The 21,490-nt window shown below is 54.2% G+C and overlaps 2 protein-coding genes across 3 annotated transcripts; both read left to right on the forward strand.

The window, feature by feature from the left end:
• Positions 1 to 106: 106 nt before the first annotated feature.
• On the forward strand, positions 107 to 8,321 carry TIMM50 (translocase of inner mitochondrial membrane 50). Of its 2 annotated transcripts, XM_033430967.2 has the most exons (12): positions 107 to 1,400; positions 1,560 to 1,685; positions 2,328 to 2,490; positions 3,022 to 3,053; positions 3,268 to 3,289; positions 4,757 to 4,815; positions 4,908 to 5,027; positions 5,431 to 5,535; positions 5,645 to 5,743; positions 6,720 to 6,876; positions 7,217 to 7,323; positions 8,112 to 8,321. In XM_033430967.2, exons 1-12 carry the CDS (start codon positions 1,293 to 1,295, stop codon positions 8,211 to 8,213), a joined length of 1,200 nt encoding a protein of 399 aa, XP_033286858.1. In that variant the 5' UTR covers positions 107 to 1,292; the 3' UTR covers positions 8,214 to 8,321. The 2 variants fall into 2 exon arrangements, with proteins under 2 accessions (XP_033286858.1, XP_012388943.1); XM_012533489.3 differs by lacking the exon at positions 1,560 to 1,685 and having other exon boundaries at positions 1,242 to 1,400.
• Positions 8,322 to 8,463: 142 nt separating this feature from the next.
• On the forward strand, positions 8,464 to 20,998 carry DLL3 (delta like canonical Notch ligand 3). The gene is made up of 9 exons (XM_004271378.4): positions 8,464 to 13,285; positions 13,414 to 13,695; positions 14,551 to 14,608; positions 15,538 to 15,780; positions 16,708 to 16,925; positions 18,010 to 18,232; positions 19,540 to 20,119; positions 20,370 to 20,454; positions 20,794 to 20,998. Exons 1-9 carry the CDS (start codon positions 13,217 to 13,219, stop codon positions 20,797 to 20,799), a joined length of 1,764 nt encoding a protein of 587 aa, XP_004271426.2. The 5' UTR covers positions 8,464 to 13,216; the 3' UTR covers positions 20,800 to 20,998.
• The last annotated feature ends 492 nt before the right edge of the window (positions 20,999 to 21,490 follow it).

Genomic DNA, 21,490 nt, shown 5'->3' on the forward strand with positions numbered 1-21,490 from the left:
TGTGTGTGTGTGTGTGCGCGCGCGCGCGCTGGTTTGTAAGTGGGGTCATTTGCAGACCCCACTTACTTCCACGCTGTGTGGTCTTAGGCAAATAACAGTCCTACAAAAGCCTGTTTCCCCATCTAGAAAATGATACTCCCTACCCCAGAGGGCTGTTGAATGTTTAAGACATTGGAAAGAGATTATTAGAACAGAGCCTGCCATGTGATTGACAAAGTTACATCTTACTCATGCTCGAGTTAAGTGAAAATCAGTGAGTATCCCTCAGGAAGCCTAAATTGCTCCTTTGGTGCAGGTTACAGCATTTGATAGTTTTTTCTCTTGAGCCCACATAGCAGTGACACCAGAACTACTGTAGCTTGTGTTAAGGGCGTGGGGATGGGGAGCAGTGTGGAGAGTGGGCTTAGTACTTGACCTTTCTTCACTTTCCTCATTTGATATTCACATGTCTCTTTAAAAATGTAATATAAACTGTATTATAAAATAGTTCAAATGTTTAAAAAGGTATGTCAGTAGCACCCATGTCCCCACCACCCAGCATAGGAACCATATGTGTACCGGATAGTAAGGACCCACTCGAGCAGCACACCCAGTCCATTCCCCTCCAGAAGTAACCGCACCCTGAATCCTGTCTTTTCCTGACTTTGTACATTTACTACCTTAGTAAATGTCCCTAAATGTTGTGTGGTGATTTACATGTTTTTAAAGTTTACATAAACAGTATGACTTGTTTTCCTCTCAAAATAATTTGAGGAAGATTCATCGTGGTTCCTGTAGCCTCTAATTCATGGATTTCCTCTTAATACCCCGAGTCCGCCAGATACGGGCAGCTGTTCTTTTGGCTGAACCTCCATGAAACTGGCTGGTTTTCCAGACCCATTTTAAGAAGCTCACGGGAGGAGGGGCAAGAAAGGGTTCGGAGAATGGGAAGGAAGACGGATGAGGCCTCTGGGCCGCACGTGAGTAAGAGGGTGTGTGAAGGTGGCTTTCAGGTTTTAGGACAAATCACGCAGCCACAGGTTCCCTCCGTTAGGGCTTCCGCTTCACCTCGGAGCAGTGGGTGTCCGGCGCCGACCTGGGGCGTGGGCGGTGGAACGCCGTCCGGCGCGAGGGGGGCGTGGTGCCGTCTGTCTCCCAGTCCTAGTTGGAGTGCCCGCGGCAGTGCGCCCGCAGCCCTTTGTCTCTCTCGGGCTCCCGTCCACCCGCCCCTCTCCTGCACCACCCATTGGCCGCGGCCCCGGCCCGGGGCGGGGAGAGAGTGAGGGGGCGGGGTAGCGTGGCGTCAGCGCAAGATGGCGGCCTCAGCGGCGCCGTTCCTGCGATTGCGGAGCGGGCTCCGGCAAGGCGCGCGGGGGCTGTGCGCGAGGCTCGCGACGCCGCCCCCTCGGGCCCCGGACCAGGTGAGCGGGGTGGGGGTGGGGGTGGCCTCCGGGTGCTGGGGCTCCTTCCTGGAGTTCCAGGCGGACCGCCGCCGCCCGGAGGTTCTGGGACGCAGCACCTCAGGGTGCTGAATGGAACACCGCCAGCATTTTGGGTCTCTTCCCCGCTTCCCGGGGTAGGCAGCGCTTGCGTCCCGGGCTAGATGCTTGGGGGCTCAAGTGCGTCCTCTGGACCCCACCTCCTCGACCGCACGTGGGCGCCGGGGGAGGGGAGTCATCTGTTCCCCCATCTCAGTGACTGTTCAGGTAATACTTGAAGGGGAGGATCCGGGGACGCTGGAGTCCCAGCCTGGCCTTGCGGGTATTTCCCCCGCGGTGGTGGTGGTGGTGGTGGTGAGGTAGATGTTCGGGCTTCTGATTTGACCTGCCTCCATCTTGACAGAGACCCAGTCATTCTGACCTCCGGGTCCATTACTTCCGTGCCCTAAGCCGCAGCAAGCGATTGCCCCTCCGGCCCCGCTCCCATTCTCTCCCCCTCCATACCCCGCTACTGTGAGCCCCAGGCGTCCGGAGGACTTAACTCTCCGTCCTATCCCCTTGAGTGTCCTTCATTGTCTTGCTCCAGGAATCCCAGTGTTCAGCTAGGCTCCCTCATCTTATCTCCCTGCCCAGCTTTTTCCGGCTCCAGGCCCTCCAATCTTTTGCTTTTGGGATCCCGGGCACCAGAGCTTGTCAACTCTTGAACCCCTGGGATCCTGGCGCCAGACAGTTTAGTTCTTGACCCTTCTGAGAGACCCAGTCTCCTGCCTGCCCCTCCAGGCACACAACACCTGGAGGCCATGTGGGTGGTTGCTTCCTGGCTCCCAACCTCGATTCTTCTCAGACCAGGGTGCCCAAATCACCCTGACCTTCTTTCTCTCCTGTCTTGGCCAACCTACCCCCTTTCAGTTGCAGGCTACAGAGATTGGGAGCCGAGCAGGCGCTAAGGCCCAGACCCAGGGGCCACAGCAGCAGAGGAACTCGGAGGGTCCCAGCTATGCCAAAAAAGTTGCACTCTGGCTTGCTGGGCTGCTCGGGGCTGGTGGGACCGTGAGCGTCATCTATATTTTTGGTGAGGAACGTACCCTTGCCCACCAGTTTTGTTCTGTTGGCCCGCTATTCTGCTTGGGAACTTCCCCCTCTTTCCCCTAAGGGCTTCACCCGTCTTCATTCCCTGGCTCCTCCCTCAATAGGGCAGCCAACTAGAATTTGGAAATGAGGGAAGTCTCCCTACTGCCTCTCTACTCAACGTTCTACTCTTTCTAGTTGGTTCCTGCACTAAGCTATGGGGGGAGTCAATTGGAAGAGAAGGAAGGATAGGCTGGGCCCACCCCCCTAAGCTACCTCTTCCCTCAGCACCCAAAACTCCAACCGTCCCCCTAGTCCCTTCATTCCTCAGAGACCCAGGAGACTCTGCCCCAGCCCTTCTTGTCTCAGAGGCCCAGGTATCCTGGCTACCAGCCCCTTCCTCTCTCTCAGGAGGCCATGATGTTCTAGCCCGCTTCCCTCAGACCCAGGAGGCTAGGCCCCCTGCCCTTTTCCTTCTGTAAAACCCAGGAGACTGGATCCTCAGTCCTCTCATTCATCACTATCTGCCTTACAGGAAACAACTCTGTGGATGAAAATGGTGCCAAGGTGAGCTGGAGAGAGACCCAGAGCCTTACCAGGGGTCCCATCCTGTGGGTCTCCTCCCATTTGGCCTGTTCAGGCTCTTTCTGGTCTGGGGTGAACCTCTCCCTCCCAGGGACCTTTGCCTACTCTTCCCAGGGCCCTGGAGATTCCTTTTCTGGGTGTGATGGGGTTCTGCCTCTGCCATCCCAAACCCTCCATTTTTCTCTCTACCTCCCAGATTCCCGATGAATTCGACAACGGTGAGTAAACAAGCACAGATTCTGGGGTCCCCTGACCCTCTCTACTGTGCCCTCCCCATTTGGTGCTCCCCCACCCCTCCATTGGGAGGTAGGGGAGTCAGCAGCTGGATGGCTTGGGGGGAGGGGCATACAAAACTCCAGCCCCCTTCCCTGGCCCCTCAGCCCAAGAGCAGATGGTCAGGGACAGATAGATGGGGGAGGGGAATCCTAGGTGGGTGGGAGTGCTTGGGGAGAACTGGGCTTTCTATCGCCAGACACATGACTTCCTGTGCCTTAGATCTGAGCATCTGCAGCCCCTCACCCCCTTCTTTATGACAGCTTCTTTTTTTCCCACCAGGTCCCTACCCCATCCAACTCCTCATTTCCGAAACAATGCCTCCTTCCTTCCTCCCCCTTATGATTAACCAGCTCTTAGGGAGCTTCTGACAAGTTGGATAGTAGAGAGTAGTTGTTAATTTTATCACATCTGGTCCCTCCCAAGAGAAATATAAAATTGGTAGGTCCAGAAAGCCACTTGTGGTAGGGATGTTTGCAAACTGGCATGTTAGTACATTGATTGTTTTAAACTAGGCAGGTAGGTAAGTATGCTGGTTTAACTGGGCAGATGTAGAATCATACTGGTTTAAACAAGGCAGTATACTGATTTAAGTTGGGCAGGTAAACTTGTAGTTTTAAAGTGTGTGTGTTTATTAGCTTAAGTGGTGTTTCGATATTTTGGTTTCAAAAAGGCAGGCCCACAGACAGTAGTTTAACTGCACTAAAAATATTGTATTGAAGAAGGTAGTCATGTAAGATTTCTGTTTTAAACTGGATTTGGTGTATTCACTTATCCAAAATTTGTCAGCCTCAGCCATTCTGATGCTATAGATCATGTAATTCTTTGTTGTAGGGGAGTGTCCTATGCATTGTAGGATGTTTAGCAGCATCCTGGGCCTCTATCCACTAGATGCCAGTATTGTGACGGTCAAAAATGTCTCCAGACATCGCAGAATTTTCTGGGAAGCGAGGAACAAAACTGCTTCTAGTTGAGAACCACTAGTTTAAAGTGTATAGATGTGTGTATGTTTATCGTGGCTTAACTAGATTTCACATACTTGATTAAAGTGGGCACATCTAGAAACCTAGAGGTTCAAAATGGACTAAATATACTGGCATGATGTCAGCAGATTTATTTATATGTATGTGGGATCTAAGTGGGCAGATGTATAAGTATTCTGTTTTATATCTGGGGTGGTGTGTGGATATAAGTATTCAGATTAAAACTTGACAGGTGAATAAAAACATTTGTTCATACCTGACAGTTAGATACGTCATTGCTTTTTATCTTTGTACTCGGAAATGAGCTGTTTCAAACCAGGTGGGTATGTAGACCTGTTTGTATCTGGTAGATAAATAAACCCCTGGTTTGTCCAGGAGGTTGAGCAGTGGCTTATCTTGGAATCCCTTTGTGCCCTGGTGTTCTCCTAGATCCAATTCTGGTACAGCAGTTGCGCCGGACATACAAATATTTCAAAGATTATAGACAGGTGAGCAGGAGCCCTGGGCCCAGTCCCTATCCCTTCACCCCCAGCCTCCTGCCTCCTTGTCTGAGTGCCCCCATTACATCTCTCTTTCACAGATGATCATCGAGCCCACCAGCCCCTGCCTTCTCCCAGACCCTCTGCGGGAGCCGTACTACCAACCACCATACACACTGGTCTTGGAGCTCACTGGTGTCCTCTTGCACCCTGAGTGGTCGGTGTGTCCTGGGGAAGGCAGCGGGTTAGGGACACCAGATAGGGCTGGGTGGCCGGCTTATGATGATGTGGTTAAGAGCATAGACTCTGGAGGCCCCAGTTCCACTCTGTGATCCGGGGGAAGAGGTATCACCCCTCATTGCCTTGCTTCCCTCAACTGTGCTACTCCGCAGCCCGGAGGTAGTTGTAAGTGTGCCTTGGCACACAGTAAGTGCCATAGGGGAGTCACGTCCTCCATACTCCTGGGCCCTCAGCCACAGCCATGTGCTCCTGCACCCCTCCAAGAGCCACAGAGATGGAGAGAGCATTCTGGTTCCGGGAATCCCCCGAGACTGGGTCTTTGTCCTCTTGGGGCTACAGGGACCTCTGGGTCTCAGTGTTTCACTGTTCTCACTGCCTTTCCAGCTGGCCACTGGCTGGAGGTTTAAGAAGCGTCCAGGCATCGAGACCTTATTCCAGCAGCTCGCCCCTTTGTATGAAATCGTCATCTTTACATCAGAGACTGGCATGGTGAGGCCCCCGGGGCAGGGGCGGGATGGTCGATGTGGCAGGAGGTGAGGGAGAGCTGCAGGGCCAAGGCTCAGCCTGACCTTGTTCTCCCCCCGACCCCACCCCCCAGACTGCCTTTCCACTCATCGACAGCGTGGACCCCCACGGCTTCATCTCCTACCGCCTGTTCCGGGACGCCACAAGATACATGGATGGGCACCACGTTAAGGTGCCATGTGGGGGCCATGGTGGGGCTCTGGGATTTGGGGGAGGGCTGGCACTTCCCAAAGGAAAGAGGACCTAGCTCTGACCCCAGCCTCAATCTGTTTCTGGTTGAGAAGCAACCGGCTGCTTCTGGTTCTGCCCCAGGTCTGAATCTGGTAGGACACTAGCCTGACGCCAGCCTGGGCTGGGCCTCTACGCCCTTTTCTCTGTCCCAGAATCTGGGAGTGGGAGCAGGGGAAAATGGGGTCTCTCCAAAGAAAACAGTTGGGAGTACGGGGTAGGGACATGACATTTGGAAGTGGATTTTTGTCTCTGTATCTGGAGCTGAGTGTCTCTGGGACTATGTAATTATAATAGTTTAAATGAGACTGTGTTGGAATTTGACTTGGGATCTGTTGCTGTGACCAATGATATATCCAGGGGTCCAGGAGTCTGTGGGGCTGTGAATGGGCCTCTTTGTGGGTCTTTGTCCAGGTATCCATGGGTCTTGGTGTCTGTTGGGTTTCTCACTGTGTCTTGGGTCTGGGGGTCTGTGTAGTTTTTCAGGGTTCGGAAGGACATGGGCTGTGATTGAGGGTCTTGAAGGGTCTGTCTGGGTACCTGTCTTTGTGTGACTCCCTGTGTGTTGCTGTGGATCAGTCAGCACCTCTATCTGTGAGAAGTTTACAAACGTGCAGCTTGTCACAATCACCTGGGGCAGTGGTTAAATACACAAGTGCCACCTCCCTCCCCAGGGAACCTCCAAGTCAGCCTGCCTGAGCATCAGGCCCTGGGTCTAGGAATCTGTGTGACTAGCTCCTCTGCTCCCTGCTAGGTTTGATGTCTTCATCCCAGCCTGGTCTTCAGGAGGCCGTGTCGTGATGATCCCAGTGTGTGATACCAAGTGCATGTGTAGTCTGTCCACCTCTCTCTCCCTCTGGGGGTTCCTGGTGGGAAGGGAAGGAGCACAGGCCTTGACCTGACCTGTCATCCACTTCCAGGACATTTCGTGTCTGAATCGGGATCCAGCCCGAGTAGTAGTCGTGGACTGCAAGAAGGAAGCCTTCCGCCTACAGCCCTACAACGGTGTCGCCCTGCGGCCCTGGAATGGCAATTCCGATGACCGGGTCTTATTGGACCTATCTGCCTTCCTGAAGAGTAAGGCTGACCCCTGACCTCCTGGCCTCTGACCCTGGAGCCTTTGACATTCAAGAGGAATGATAAGATGCTTGATTCTGGCTTGTTTTTTATATGAAACCAGGGACTTGCGATGCAGGAGATCCATGAGCATCTTGCAGTCTTTAGAAGCTTCTTAGAATGTTTGGGATGCTTCTCTGGAATGTTTAGGGGATGCCTGGGAATATTCAGGGGAATCCCTTTTAGAATGCTGAGAAATGTTCCACGTAGCTCTGACCCCACCCCGGTCTGACCTTTACCCTTGCGGGCCCTGCCTCCCTCTGACCGTCAGCTGGCTGACCCCCACCTGCTATCCCCACAGCCATTGCTCTGAATGGTGTGGAGGATGTCCGAACTGTGCTGGAGCACTACGCCCTGGAGGAAGACCCACTGGAGGCTTTCAAGCAGCGGCAAAGCCGGCTGGAGCAGGTGAGTCCTCAGCTTCCCAGCGTGGATGGGGGGTGTCACTGTCAGTTCCCCAGGCTCTTGAAGGCGGAGCCCTGGAGCAGCTTGTCTCCACTCCGGCTGTGTGACCTTGAGCAACTGCCTTCTCTTTCACACCACCCGTCCCAGGGGGCCCTTTAATGAGGGGCGAATTGATTCTGCAGCCTGCGCGGAGCACAGGAGGCAGGAAACGCTAAGCATTTGAGATAGGTCCAGAGGCCTTGATGGTCTGGGGGTCCTGGTATTTTGTGGGGTGGGGGTTTGGATCAGGTCTGGGAAGAGGGATCCTTGGACACTTGGCCCAAGGGTTTGGGCAAGGAGTTCTGATGACCTGTGATCCTCTAATTTTTAAGTGGGGATAAGAATATGAATTGAGTCTGAGAAAGAGATTCCGAGGAGTCTAGGCTGAGGTTGATCGAGTTTGGGGTTGTGTTCCTGGCTAGAGCTCCTGAGTACCCAAAGGAGGAATCCCTGGAGATTTGGGCCTGGGGTCCCTCAGCATCCAGACAGGGGTCTTAGGGCTCAAGACTGGGCACTGGGGGCTTAGGGAGTAACATGTTGTAGTCCAGTGTAGGGCCTGGGTTAGGTTCCCAGGGTTCAGGGGACAGGCCCCCTGGGATTTGAGTCTGGGCTTCTGTGGCTCAAAGCTGGCTTTTGCCAGTGTCTGAACTGGGTCCTTAGGTTCTGGGTGCATCCTGTGTCTGGGCTGGGCAAAGGTTTAAGGAAGGTGGCCCCTGGGCTGACTCTCCCACTCTGTCTGCCCCCAACTCCAGGAGGAGCAGCAGCGCCTGGCTGAGCTCTCCAAATCCAGCAAGCAGAACCTCTTCTTTGGCTCCCTTACCAGCCGCTTGTGGCCTCGCTCCAAACAGCCCTGACCTCTGGGCCTCCTCAAACTCAGTGCCTGGGTTCTGGGCCCCAGGCCCAGTGCTCCCAGACCACGGCTTGGCCAACCACATGTCCAATAAAGTTCATCCCAGACGCCACACTGCTGTGTCCGGAGAGTGTCCAGATGGGGGCATCAGGGTGCAGTGTGGGACTCTTCGGGGGTCGTCCCACAGCGGCTGATCGGCTGCTGAGCAGCAAGGGCGCTCTGGGGGGTGATGGTTGGTTTTAACTCTGGCCTGGGAATCCGAAAACCTGTGTAGGGCCCTGCCCTAGCCGTGTCTTCCCATGTGCCACGTGGTCTGTGAAAGTGCATCTCCCTCTTTGGCCCCAGATTCCCTATGGAAAAGAGAAGAGAGGACGGCACTGTGGGTTGAAATACAGGTAGCCGCCAGGCTGCTGTGTAAATGTGTGAAGTGTGGGCGCATGGGGCTTCAGTGGACCAGAGGCTGCCCCGCCCCATCTCACGAGGGCAGCTGCTGCTCAGCTCTGCCAACCATGGCCCTGTGGGAAGGTGGGCCTAGAGTTGCTTGATCTTCTGGTTTTTCAGTAGAAGCCAGGAAAGGGGTTGTTATATTAAATCTCCCAATTTAAAAATGTTGGCTCCTAACTAAAACAGACTGTAGCAGCACTCTGCAGTGGAGCTTTCCGCGATGTGTACCCCGTGTCATGTATCTCCACTGTCCGGTAGAGCAGCCAGTGGCCTCATGGGGCCATTGAGTACTTGAGATGTGGCAAGGGTAACTGAGGGATGAGATTTTTAATTTTGTTTCATTTTAATTAAATAGCCGCGTGTGACTACTGGCTCCTGCAATGGACAGCACATTTGGGTATTATCTAGGAGTGTTGAGTTCCAGACTGGTTGTTATTGGCCGCGCAGCAGCGCAGCATATGGGATCTTAGTTCCCTGACCAGGGATCAAAGCCTGCTGCAGTGGAAACACGGAGTCTTAACCACTGGACCGCCAGAGAAGTCCCTCCAGACTTTTATAAACCCAAATCCAAGTTCGGATCCAAGCTCTATGCCACGTCCTGACTTGTGTGATCACAAGCAAATGAGCAAGTTACTTCCCCTCTCGGTGCCTCAGTTTCCACGTCTGTGAAATAATAGTCCCTACCTCATAGGCTAGGCTTGAAGGCTCAGTGAGGTCCCCCAGGTAGGCACTCAGATGGTAGCTGTATGCACCTTGGGAGCACCTTTCTGCCTCCCTTGCCTCATCTCTAAAATGGGGGCGATGATAATACCCATTGTAATAGAGTGGCTGCGAGGAGTAAATGGGACAGCTCATGCGCAGGCTGCATGTATATTCAGTGGGGCTTATTGTTACCAGGCCATGCTGGTTCTTCCCAGACTGAAATGTCCTGTACCATTTTGGCAGTTGCCTGCCCCCCGGCTGTCTCAGCCTCTCCTGCTCTAGCCAGCATTTAGTGCTTGTACCAGTTAGATACTTTTAAAAACCCTTCCCTGGTATTTGTGAAAAGAATTAAAATGTATTTGAAACTGTGTGGGCCAGATTGAACTTGAACTCTAGATTTTTAAGCAAGGCTCACAGATGTCTACAAATAAGTAACATTTGCAGCTCTCCACCCCCACCCTGAGGTGTACCATTTGTAATCCAGGAGAGAGTTTCCTCGATATCCTCAGGATTCCCTAGCTTGAGAGCATCTGCAGGATTGAGGGAGGGCCTGTGTTTCCTTTGCAGGTGGCTTTGAGTGTTGGAAACTCCTAACTGAAAGCAAGGTATTTGGGGAACATGATCCTGGGGAGAGGGTTTGTGGACAGAGGGAGCCACTGCAAGTGAGTGCTCGCCGACCACAGGGGGTGACCCATGGGACCTTCTGAGAAGCTTTTGAAATGTGACTCAGATCTGTCCATCCACGGGGCATGAAAGGAGGAAGTACGTTTGTCCATTGGCCCGTGGCCCTGGGGGTTAAGGTTAGCACTCTGGGTGGCACATGCTTCAGTGTCCAGTGGGTTCCTCCAAGGCCTCTCCCCGACATTGATGCTGGTTCAGGGATGGTGCTGTCTGTCAGGTCACACCTGCTTAAAGCTGGATGGGAGGAGAAGGTTTGACTTGTGCCAGGTGGCCTCTGAGACGCTGCTACGTGACATGGCGTAGGATGTTTATATCAAATGCTCGGTGCTAGGGCTGCATTAGGGCGTCATCCAGTGGGCAGGATTGGGCCAGTGTTGAGGCATATCCCAGAAGGGGCTGAATTCCCAGGTTGCACACCACTTGCAAGCCCTGTGACCCTGGGCAAGGTCTCAAGCATCTCAGTTTACTCATTCATAAGAGGTTAATAATAGTACTTCTCATTTGCTTACTCAACAAATATATCCTAAGTACTGACTGCCAGCCCTCATTTTAGGCACAAGGGTGTACTGGTGAACAAACTAGAGGAAAAGCTCTAGAAAAAAAGGAGCTGATGTTCTCATGGAGGAGACAGAAAGTGGTCAGATATTTCTTGGGGTAAAATAAATGCATACAGGAAAGCATGGTAAGGAGATAGAGTGGTTTGGGAACAGGAGTGCTGTTTTAGATTGAATGGGACAGTCAGAGAAGGCCTCTTGGGAGGGTGTATTTGAGCAGAGACCAGAATGAAATGAGACAAACCATGGGGATATCTGGGTGTGCCAGGCATGGTCACCCCAGGGCCTTTGCACTTTCTATGCCCTCTGCCAGGAATGTTTTTTCCCCAGGATCCATATAGCTCACTCCCTCCCCTCCTTCAGGTCTTTGCAGATGTCACCTCAGCATAGCCTTCTGTGGGCTCTAAGGTGGGCACATAAGGAAAAGTCCTAGATAGCCAAAAAGATGCTTGGAAATCCCTTAAAGTACATGTACAGACTTGAGAGAATTCACATGAAACACTATCGTGCCTGGCAGAAACCCTCAATAAACGCTGGCTATTTTTACAATCTTTAAAAATTTTGAGCTATCTCAGACGTGGAAATTGTTACCTCCCCAGTTATTATCCACGGCAGGAATTTGCCTTCTCCCACAGCTTCTAATAACTGTCCAGATCTCATTTGAATAGTTCCTGTAATGGGAGGCTCACTCCTTTACCTACCCCAGTACAGGCCCTAATTTGCCTCCCATTAACTGGGGTCCACAAGGTCTGGCTCTGTGCTTTGGGGCCACAGAACCTGTTTGAGTAGGGGGATGTGGAGGGAGGGCCTTAAATGTCAACCTTAGAATTTCAGAAGCTGGGAGGCACTGGGGAGCCATGGAAGAGTCTATGTAGGAGAGGGACATGGTCAGATTTGTGCTTAGAAAGACCTCATAGGCCAGAGTGGTTGGGGCTGGGATAGAGGAGTCCCCAGGGGCTGTGGGAACTCAGAAGAGGTGCCTGACCCCCTTGGGGGGTGTTAGGGAAGGCCTCCTATAGGAGGTGAAGTCTGGTAACAATTTAAAAAGAAGGAAGTGGAAAGAATATATCAAGTAGAAGAAAAACCTGTGCAAAGGAACCTGGGATGTTCTGCACAATTGACCATGGCCCTCCCCTGTTCAAAACCCTTCCATGACTCCCGTCCTCAGGATTATGACAAAACTGTTTAGATTGAGTTCTTTCATTCATTAAAAATGACTGAGCACTTACTGTATGCCTGGCTCTACTGGGCTGTGCTTTATTGAGCACCTTCTCCAAAAGAAAAATATGTACGTATATAATTGAACCTGTATCTCCCCCTATAATTATTAGCTTCTAAGTGTTAAATTTTTTTCTTCTGGAAAAAAAAAAGTTTACTCCATCTAAAGGGCTTTGCTCAGCACCTGGCAGAGTAAATGATTGGGACCGGAGGGCTGGAACATCTGCTCTAACTGGCTTTCCTTGCGGTGGTCCTGGAATACTAAGGAGCTTCTGGAGGGCGCCGGGTGCCCCCCGCCCCCCATTCATCCTGGAGTGAGGGAGCGGGCCCCTGATCTGTGAGGACCGAATTTCCTGCCCATTTGCTGCTCACACCTTCCGGAGGCCAAACGGGCAGCCCAGCTGCGGCCCAAAGGGGGAGGGGCGCGGCCGCCCAGCAGATGGCAGCATTTACATACAGCTGGGAGCCCCCTCTGAGGCGGGGGCTGCTCGCCCTAGCGTCTGGTGCATCCGTGATGCGGGTTTGGGGAGGGTGGCTTTGTTTTGGGGAGGGGAAACACACTCGAGCATGCGCGCGTGCTCACACACACACACACACACACACACACACACGGGTCCACAAAGAACACTGGATCTTCATCGTATCCACACAGGGCTACACTCATGGACCTCCCACACCCAGCCTCCTTGACACACAAACCCTCAGCCATTCACAACCTTGCACAGACCTTACTACACACACAAACACACACAGCCACCTAGAGGCACCTGCACAGACCACAAAGTCACAGGTTCCTATGACTACACACAGTGGCCCAGGAGCTAACACATTTTTGTACACCTGAACAGAGAAGCATCTACACAGCCACGGAATCTCAAAAGTCACACAACCATGAAATCATGTACATCTCCATTCTCCCATGCAGGTGTGTGTGTGCGTGTATACATACACACACACACGCACGCACACACACACACAGAATCTTAGAATTATTTACAACCTCACAAAGAGGCTTAACCATATACAATTTCAAGCACACGTGGAGCCACACAATCTGACCTAGACACACAATCACAGTCATGTACACCCTCCAGTAGCTCTGGCTCACACACCACACACAGAGTTTTAAAATCATATGCAACCTCACACACAAGCTTAACCCCCCCCCCCACCCCACCCTATCCTCAGCCACACAAATCATGCCCACAACCGCATATAAGATGTACACTCACTGCATTGCCTGTGGCCACGACACGGTCTCACGGCTGCTCCAGCACGCTCTCCTTCCCCTGCGACCTCCTCCCCTAGGGTCCCCTGGAGCCGGCGGCTGCCCGAAGGGGCGGAGCTGTCCTCTCAGATATAAGGCTCCGGAGCCAGCAGCTGCAGCTCCCAAGACCTCCGGAAGGCCATGGTCTCCCCGCAGATGCCCCAGCTCCTCTCCCCGACGGTGATCCTGGCGCTCTTTTTCCTTCCCCAGGTCGGAGCCCGAGTGGAAAGGGTGGATGGGAGGGTGTGCGACCCGGGGGTCTTGGGGAGGGGGGCGCGGGGCGGATGAGACGTCTGGGTCCCCTTAGTCCCCTCACCCTGTACCCCTTTCCGCCCCAGACACGGCCGGCCGGCGTCTTCGAGCTGCAGATCCACTCTTTTGGGCCGGGACCAGGCCCGGGCGCCCCGCGGTCCCCCTGCAAGGCCGGGGACACCTGCCGCCTCTTCTTCAGGGTTTGCCTGAAGCCAGGGATCTCCGAGGAGGCCGCCGAGTCTCCGTGCACCCTGGGCGCGGCGCTGAGTGCGCGCGGACCGGTCTACACTGCGCAGCCCGGAGCGCCAGCGCCTGACTTGCCGCTGCCAGACGGCCTCATGCGCGTGCCCTTCCGGGACGCCTGGCCGGTGAGACCCAGCCCCGGGGCACGCTCGTGCTGGGGGCCTTACCCAAACCTCGACTGCCATCTGCCCTCCAACTTCCAAGACTCTGCCCCCTGGGGACCCCAAATTCCCAGTAACTCCATCATCTGGAATCTCACATTCTCAGACCCATAAACCCTACCCATAAACCCAAATTTTCTGATTCCGAATTTCCCTCTAGGGAATCCCAGATCACAGCCTTGCATGCCTGGAACCCTGAATTCCCAGAACCCCAAACTCACCTTCTAGAAATCCTCAATTCACAGGACCCTACCCCTGTTCCTTGGGGATCCTTAAACACTGGTATCCTCATCTTTGTCCCCAAATTTCCTTGCACCTAGGGAGACTTTCACACTCTGTCTTGGGGACCCCCAATATCCTCTCACCTTATCTCTTCTCAGACCTTCCAGTTGGGGCCTGTATCCATGACTTTTTCACCTCCAAAATCCTACTTCCCATCCCACAACCCCAAAAGCATAAAGGTGAACAGAATTGTTTTTGAATTCTAGATGCTTATGCTTTTGGGCAAGTGACTTTCCCTTTTCCAGCCTCAGTATCCTCATCTGTAAAATGGGATCATCATGGTACATTACAGTGGTCCCTTTTGAGAGATTCAACCAGGTATCTTGAGTATAGTGCTTACCACATAGTAAGTGCTCAATAAAGAAAGCCAAAACAGTCATTCCTTGCCTGGGCCAGCCTCTGGGAATTGTCCCTTGCCTGTCTGGTCCCTGGAATGGTCATCACTCTTTACCTCTTAAAATCTGGGCTTCATTGAGTACCTACCTGCCCTGACCACTGTCTTCATTCTTCCCTCTCCACCTTCCTCCACCCAACCAGGGCACCTTCTCTCTCATCATTGAAACCTGGAGAGAGGAGTTAGGAGAACAGATTGGAGGTGAGTATCTTCAATTCTGGGATTTCAGTGTAGAGTGTGGGAGAGCCAGGGAGTTGGGGCCCGATGTGAGGTCCAGGAGGGTGACATGGGGCTGTCTGTAGGGTGGGGCATTCATGGGATTGCTGGACCCATGATGTCATCACAGCTCCCGGAGTGTGGTGCTGGGTGTTGACAGCCCCAGGGCTCTTGGCATGTCGACACAGAAATGTCCTGATACCAGGCAAAGCGGGGTGGGGGCAGGGAGAGGCGGGAAGAAGCTCTCTTACTATCTTGGAGTCGAAGCAGCAGCGTTTCACAGTCCTGCTCTGTCACCATCTGATTTTGAGAACCCAGGGTACAATATGAGTTACTTTCTGGTTCTTGTAGGCAAAGCTCTGTCACCTTGTCCATACAGAGGGCCTCAGGACCCCTTTGGGACGTTGCAGTTTCACCAGAGAGGTTTCAGGGAGGGATATGGGATGATCTTAACCTTAATTCGAGGGGGACTTTGATGCTATATAAGGCCCAGAGCGGGGGGGTTCTGTCACCATTTTGATATAGGAAAATCCTGAGACACAATTTGGGGGTGTTTTTGACCTCACTTCAAAGACCTGTCATTGCCCTTTGGCCATATTAGGGATATCATATGTCCCAGGGTGTTAGGGGTCTCATAGCTACTTTAATATACAAAGATTCTGGGGCAAAATATAGGGGCACTTCGGCTTCTCTGGGAGAACTGTTATCATCATGATGGTCATAGGGTTCGCGTCATCGAAGATCCCAGGGCGCATTAGGGGAGTTTGCAGCCTTGCTAAGTAACTGCCATTCTCAGGACTCAAAAGGGGTGTTTTGGCTTCTTAAGATGGGAAGGGAGAGTGCGAGCCTGCGCTCCGTCTCCATCCCGAGACCGCGGCGGGCCGCAGCCTAGCACATCTCCCTTCTCACCTCAGGGCCCGCTTGGAGCCTGCTGGCGCGCGTGGCGGGCCGGCGTCGCCTGTCGGCCGGGAGCCCGTGGGCCTGGGACGTGCAGCGCGCAGGCGCCTGGGAGCTGCGCTTCTCCTACCGCGCGCGCTGCGAGCCGCCGGCCGTTGGGGCCGCGTGCGCGCGCCTCTGCCGCTCGCGCGGCGCCCCCTCGCGGTGTGGCCCGGAACTGCGCCCCTGCCCGCAGATTGAGGACAAATGCGAGGCACCGCGTGAGTCCTGCGTTCAACCCCACCCCATCCCGTCACGGCCCCTCCGGCTCCTTTCACAACCTAGTTACCCTCTTCAGGGAACTGGGGACCCGAGAACCCCTCGCCAGCTTCACTCATGGTCTTCAGCCTGCTCCCATGATCCAGCTACCACTTTCTGGGAAGCTAAGGACCCTAGACTTCTCTCCAGCCCTGCCTGGGCACTCCAGCCCCCTTCCCTCTTCCCAGCACACTTGTCTCCCCAAATAAGAACCGCACACCCATTTCCCGCCCTTGTACCCCCAGTTCCTCCCCTAATCCATACCCATACCCCTTTCCAGATGCTCGGACCCCAAAGCTCTTCTAATTCTGGCGCCCTGCCTACCCCCACTCAGGAGCTTTGGAAGCTCCTCCCATCCCCCGCAGGGGTTCCACCATCCTCCCTCCCTGTGATTACACTCTAGACCCCACTGCGTTCTAAAGCTTGGGGTCCCCCAACCCACCCTAGATATCCCAATGTCTGAGCCCCACTGAATCCCCTAGGACCCCCAGGCTTATCCAGATCCTCCCAGACCTCCCCTAATCCAAGGCCCTCCCATTTCCCCTGAAAGGCCAAGGGTCCCTCCTCAATCCTCTTCCTTCATTCTCCTCTCTCCAAGCTCAGACCTGGGAACCTCCACTCCATTTTCCTTCCAAGAGCACAGACTCTGGAACTCATTGGTCTGGGTTCAGATCCTAGCTGTGCCACTTCCTAGCTGGGTAAATCACCCTGCCTCTCAGGGCCTCAGTTTCCCTGTCTGTAAACTGGGAGTCGCAATACCATCTAGCCCATTGGGTTGACAGTCACAAAGATGAAACAAGTGATGCCCGGAAAGTGCTCAGAAATTTCTCTGATTTCCTATCCTCCCTTCATCAATATTCCTCTTCCCTCTGCCTCTCCTTCCCCCATAGCGGCATGTCGAGCAGGCTGCAGCCCAGAGCACGGCTTCTGTGAGCAGCCCGATGAATGTCGATGCCTGGAGGGCTGGACTGGGCCCCTCTGCACAATCCCTGTCTCCACCAGCAGCTGCCTCAGCCCCAGGGGCCCATCCTCTGCTACCACTGGATGCCTCGTACCCGGGCCTGGGCCCTGTGATGGGAATCCGTGTGCCAACGGAGGCAGCTGTAGTGTCAGTATCACACACACCCCCACCCCCCGATCCTGGGTAATACTTTTCCCAGGGAGTCCCCTGTCTGGGGCTCCATGAGACAACAGCCTTGCGGGGGGGGGGGGAGGGGCGGCTGGGACAGCTATCAGGGAGGGCTTCCTGGAGGTGTCCAGCCTGCATCTGGGGCCTTGAAGTAGGATGACATGTTGGGGAGAGCAGCCCCAGTGGGTGGCACCTAAAGGTGTAGATGTGGGAATGATGAGGGATCCTATCGGGCCACAAACTGCCCCGCCTATGGGGTAGAGAACAAGTCAGAGCTCAAGGTAGGGGTGGTGGGGCCGAGTGGGTTGAGGATTAGGGAAGGGCGGGCATCAGAGAAGGCTTCTGAAGATGGACCCGGGCTGGGGCTTCTGAAGTAAGCCCCATTTGGCAGACAGGAGGCGACTGGAGAAGCTAGACCGGACGAGTGGCCTGGGGGAAGCGAAGGTGTGGTGGTAGGAGTGAGCCTGGGATGAAGCAGAGCCTGGTGTGGGCCACCTGGACACTGCCACCATGGGACAGTGAGAAACACTCAGCGTTCAAGTTAGGGGGAGGGCCTGAGAAGGGGAGATCCAGGGAAGGCTCCATGGAGGAGGTGGGCTTAGAGCTGAGACCTGGAATTAGGCCTGGGCCATGAGGACAGCATCGGGGAGGGCAAACAGGGCGGGCAGCATTTGGCAGCAAAGGTGTAGAGGTGGGAACGGGATCTCTCCGGGCCTCCAGAGCCTCCCCTCTGTGGGGTTGGATGTGCAGACCCAGAAACATGGAACAGAGAGTTTGTCTCGGCCTCAGGGACTTCCTCGGTGAGGCCCCTACACCCTAGGAGGTGGGACTAGACCAGGAGCAGCCCCCCAGTGGTCAAGACTGAGGAAGGGGGGACTTCCCTGGCGGTCCAGTGGTTAAGACTCCATGCTTTCACCGCAGGAGGCATGGGTTCAATCTCTGGTCAGGGAACTAAGATCCCTCATGCCGCACTGGGCGGCCAAAAAAAAAAAGAAAAAAGACTAAGGACAGGGATGGGATTTCTAAGGAGATGCTGATCCAAAGTCCTCTTGCCTGTGCTCAGGAGACCCCGGGGTCCTTCGAATGCACCTGTCCCCGTGGGTTCTACGGGTTGCGGTGTGAGGTGAGCGGGGTGACATGTGCGGATGGACCTTGCTTCAACGGCGGCTTGTGTGTGGGAGGTGCAGACCCCGACTCTGCCTACATCTGCCGTTGCCTGCCCGGTTTCCAAGGCTCCAATTGTGAGAAGAGGGTAGACCGGTGCAGCCTGCAGCCATGCCGGAATGGTGAGGTGGGGAGCACAGAGCGGTGAGGGTGGGGAGTGGGGGTCCCTGCATGGTCAGTGGGCAAGAGCAGGGCTTGGCTCACACAGTCCCGGGTGGGGATCCTGACTTTGCCTCCTCTCGGTCTGCGGCTGGGCTCCCCTCTGCCCAGCCTCAGTTTGTTCTTCTGTAAAATGGGCAAGGTGACATTCCTATCTCATACCTATTTATTGAGCATCTACTGTGTGCCAGGCCCTGTTCCGGGGATACAGTAGGGAATGAGATGAAAACCCCCACCCTCACAGAGCTGATGGAGCAGAGAGACAATAAAGAAGATCAATGAGTAAATATAGGAGGTTTTGTGGTGATAAGAACTAAGAATAGGGAATCCCCTGGTGGTTAGGACTCTGTGGTTCCACTGCAGGGGGCATGGGTTCAATCCCTGGTCGGGGAGCTAAGATCCCAAAAGCCGTGAGGTGCCGCCAAAAATAAAACAAACAAACAAAAAAAATGAAAAAAAAAAAAAAGCCAGAAGGGGGATGAGAAGTAGTGTGTATGGGGTGGCAGGTTGACATTTTAGCTAGAGTGGGTAAGGAAGACCATGCTGCAGGTAGGGAGGCAGCCGTGGGGGGATATGAGGGAAGAGTATGTTCCAGGCAGAGGGATGAACAAGTGCAAAGACCCTGAGGTAGGAATATGCCTGGTGTGTTCAGCATCGCAGGGAAGCCAGTGTGGTTGGAGCAGAGGGAGTGAGGGTAGGCTGGTGAGAGATGAGGTCAGGGAGGTGACTGGGACAGATCCTGTAGGGCTTCATGGGTTATGGGGAGGATTCTGGTGTTGCCCTGAGATGGAGCCAGAGGAGGGTTGGGATGCAGGAAGAATCGGATGGCTTTCTGGAGGAGGGGACACCTGAGCACAGACCTGGAGGATGAGCTCGAGAAGAGAACAGGTGAAAAGAATGAGAGAAAAGGAGGAAGGGAAAAGGGAGAAGAAGGCACGGGCAAAGGCCAGGTGGTTCAAACCCGTCGTTCCAGAACTGTTGAAACTATTTCAGTACGGTTAAAGCCGAGAGAAAAAGAGAAAGAGACCCAGAGAATCAAAGAGGTGTGAGGCCGAGTTAATCCAAGACTTCACCAGGGGAAAAGAGGCGGGTCGGTTTTACAGGCAAACTCCCAGAGGCTGGCCCTAGAGTTAGACGGTAGAGGGGCGCCCAGAGAAAAAATGAGGGCGGGGATCACCGAGCTGAGAAGAAATCGCGGGCAGGCTTCGAGCGGCGGGCCTGGGGGACTCCCCTCAATCGAGCCGCGCCCCTGACGCCCTCTTCCTCACAGGCGGGCTCTGCCTGGATCTGGGCCACGCCCTGCGCTGCCGCTGCCGCGCGGGCTTCGCGGGGCCACGCTGCGAACACGACCTGGATGACTGCGCCAGCCGCGCCTGCGCCAACGGCGGCACCTGCCTGGAGGGCGGCGGCGCGCGCCGCTGCTCCTGCGCGCTGGGCTTCGGTGGCCGCGACTGCCGCGAGCGCGCCGACCCATGCGCCGCGCGCCCCTGCGCCCACGGCGGGCGCTGCTACGCGCATTTCTCCGGTCTCGTCTGCGCCTGCGCGCCCGGCTACATGGGCGCGCGGTGCGAGTTCCCGGTTCACCCCGACGGCGCAGGCGCGTTGCCCGTGGCTCCGCCGGGTCTGAGGTCGGGGGACCCGCAGCGTTTCCTTTTGCCACCGGCTTTGGGACTGCTGGTGGCCGCGGGCTTGGCCGGCTCTGCGCTCTTGCTGGTCCACGTGCGACGCCGTGGCCCTGGCCGGGATACTGGATCTCGCTTGCTGGCGGGGACACCGGAGCCATCGGTCCACGCGCTCCCTGATGCACTCAACAACATGAGGACGCGGGAAGGTGCCGGGGATGGCCCGAGGTGAGGGGCTTGGCCGCAGACGTAAGCCTTGTCCCTCTCGGCTTCTTGCATCAATCTCCGTAGTGCAATTGGCCTGATTCCTTGATGGGCCTTCCTTGATTGGTCCCTTTCTCTTATCCCAGCTCCAACCTTTTTCTGGTTGGGTCGTTTCACAATTCCTCTGGTTGGCTTTGGGTTCCCTTCCTTGGTGGGTGGGAAAACAAGATATGAGAATTTAAAGTGTCTGGATCTTACTCTTTTCCTCCCGCAGCCCGTCCTCAGATTGGAATCACCCTGAAGATGGAGACGCTCGTTCGGTTTACGTCATATCTGCTCCTTGTATCTATGCTCGGGAGGTAGTTACCCACCTTTCCCCACCCTGCGCACGTTGGGCATGTTGGGCAGAGGCAGCTCCTGCTTTTCCTGTAGCTCTCCTTTATCTGTAAAATGAAGAGGGTAGTGTCTCTGGAAGGTCCTCTGCCCATTTTTCAGTTTTGACTTAATTTAGTTCTACCTTGCATGCCTTTTGCTATCGTTTTGAGCTACTTGGCATCTTCTCTTTGGATGACCTTTGGGCCTCAAGAGGTCACAGTGGGGAGCCTCAGCCAGAGCTTCTCCACTGATTTCCACTCACTGGGGAGAGGGAGGGGAGGTGGAGGGGCAGACCTTTCTAATGCTTCCTACTTTGTTTCTAGGCCTGAGCTGCCCCTTCTCCATCAGCACCTGGGGACAGAACATGGATATTTTTGTATTCTCTGCTTCAGACACTTTGGAGTTCAAGCTGGAAGAGGTGAAGGGGAGGGTTTTACCATTGGACGTTGTACATAATGGTTATTTATATCCTATCTTTTTCTTTCCCCATCTCTCCAGAGACATCTATAAAGGCTCTTAGTTTGATCAGCTTTGACTCATCAAGTTGTGTGCTTTGTATGTGGTTTTGGGGCTGAGGGGAGAGATTTTGTCTCCTGAGAAGAATAATAGGACTCTACTGCAGGGGTCAGAAACAACTCAAAGTAGTTTAAATAAACAAGAGAATTTATTAGTTTATAAAAGTGAAAATCCTGTGGCAGGTGTAGCTTTAGCAGGGCTGGATTCAGGGGCTCAGTGTTTTCCTCCAGTTGTCTCTAGGATGACTTCATATGTAGACAAGCTTTCATTGGCCCTGGCTTGTCACATGGCCTTGCTCAAACTAGGGGCCAGGCAGTATGGCTTATTTTGATTGGCCAGGCTTGGCCGTCTGTCTAGTGCGTGGCAGGGATTAAGGTCAGCCTGTCCAAACCACATGGAATATGTGGGCAAAGGAGTGTCCCTTTCTGTATCAAAAATCAGCATTTGTTACTAGATATAAGTACTGTACCTGGCAGGCAAACGGACAGAACCAGTCAGTGAGAG

Source organism: Orcinus orca, chromosome 20 (genome assembly GCF_937001465.1).
Source record: "Orcinus orca chromosome 20, mOrcOrc1.1, whole genome shotgun sequence".
In the NCBI taxonomy this organism is placed as follows: domain Eukaryota; kingdom Metazoa; phylum Chordata; class Mammalia; order Artiodactyla; family Delphinidae; genus Orcinus; species Orcinus orca.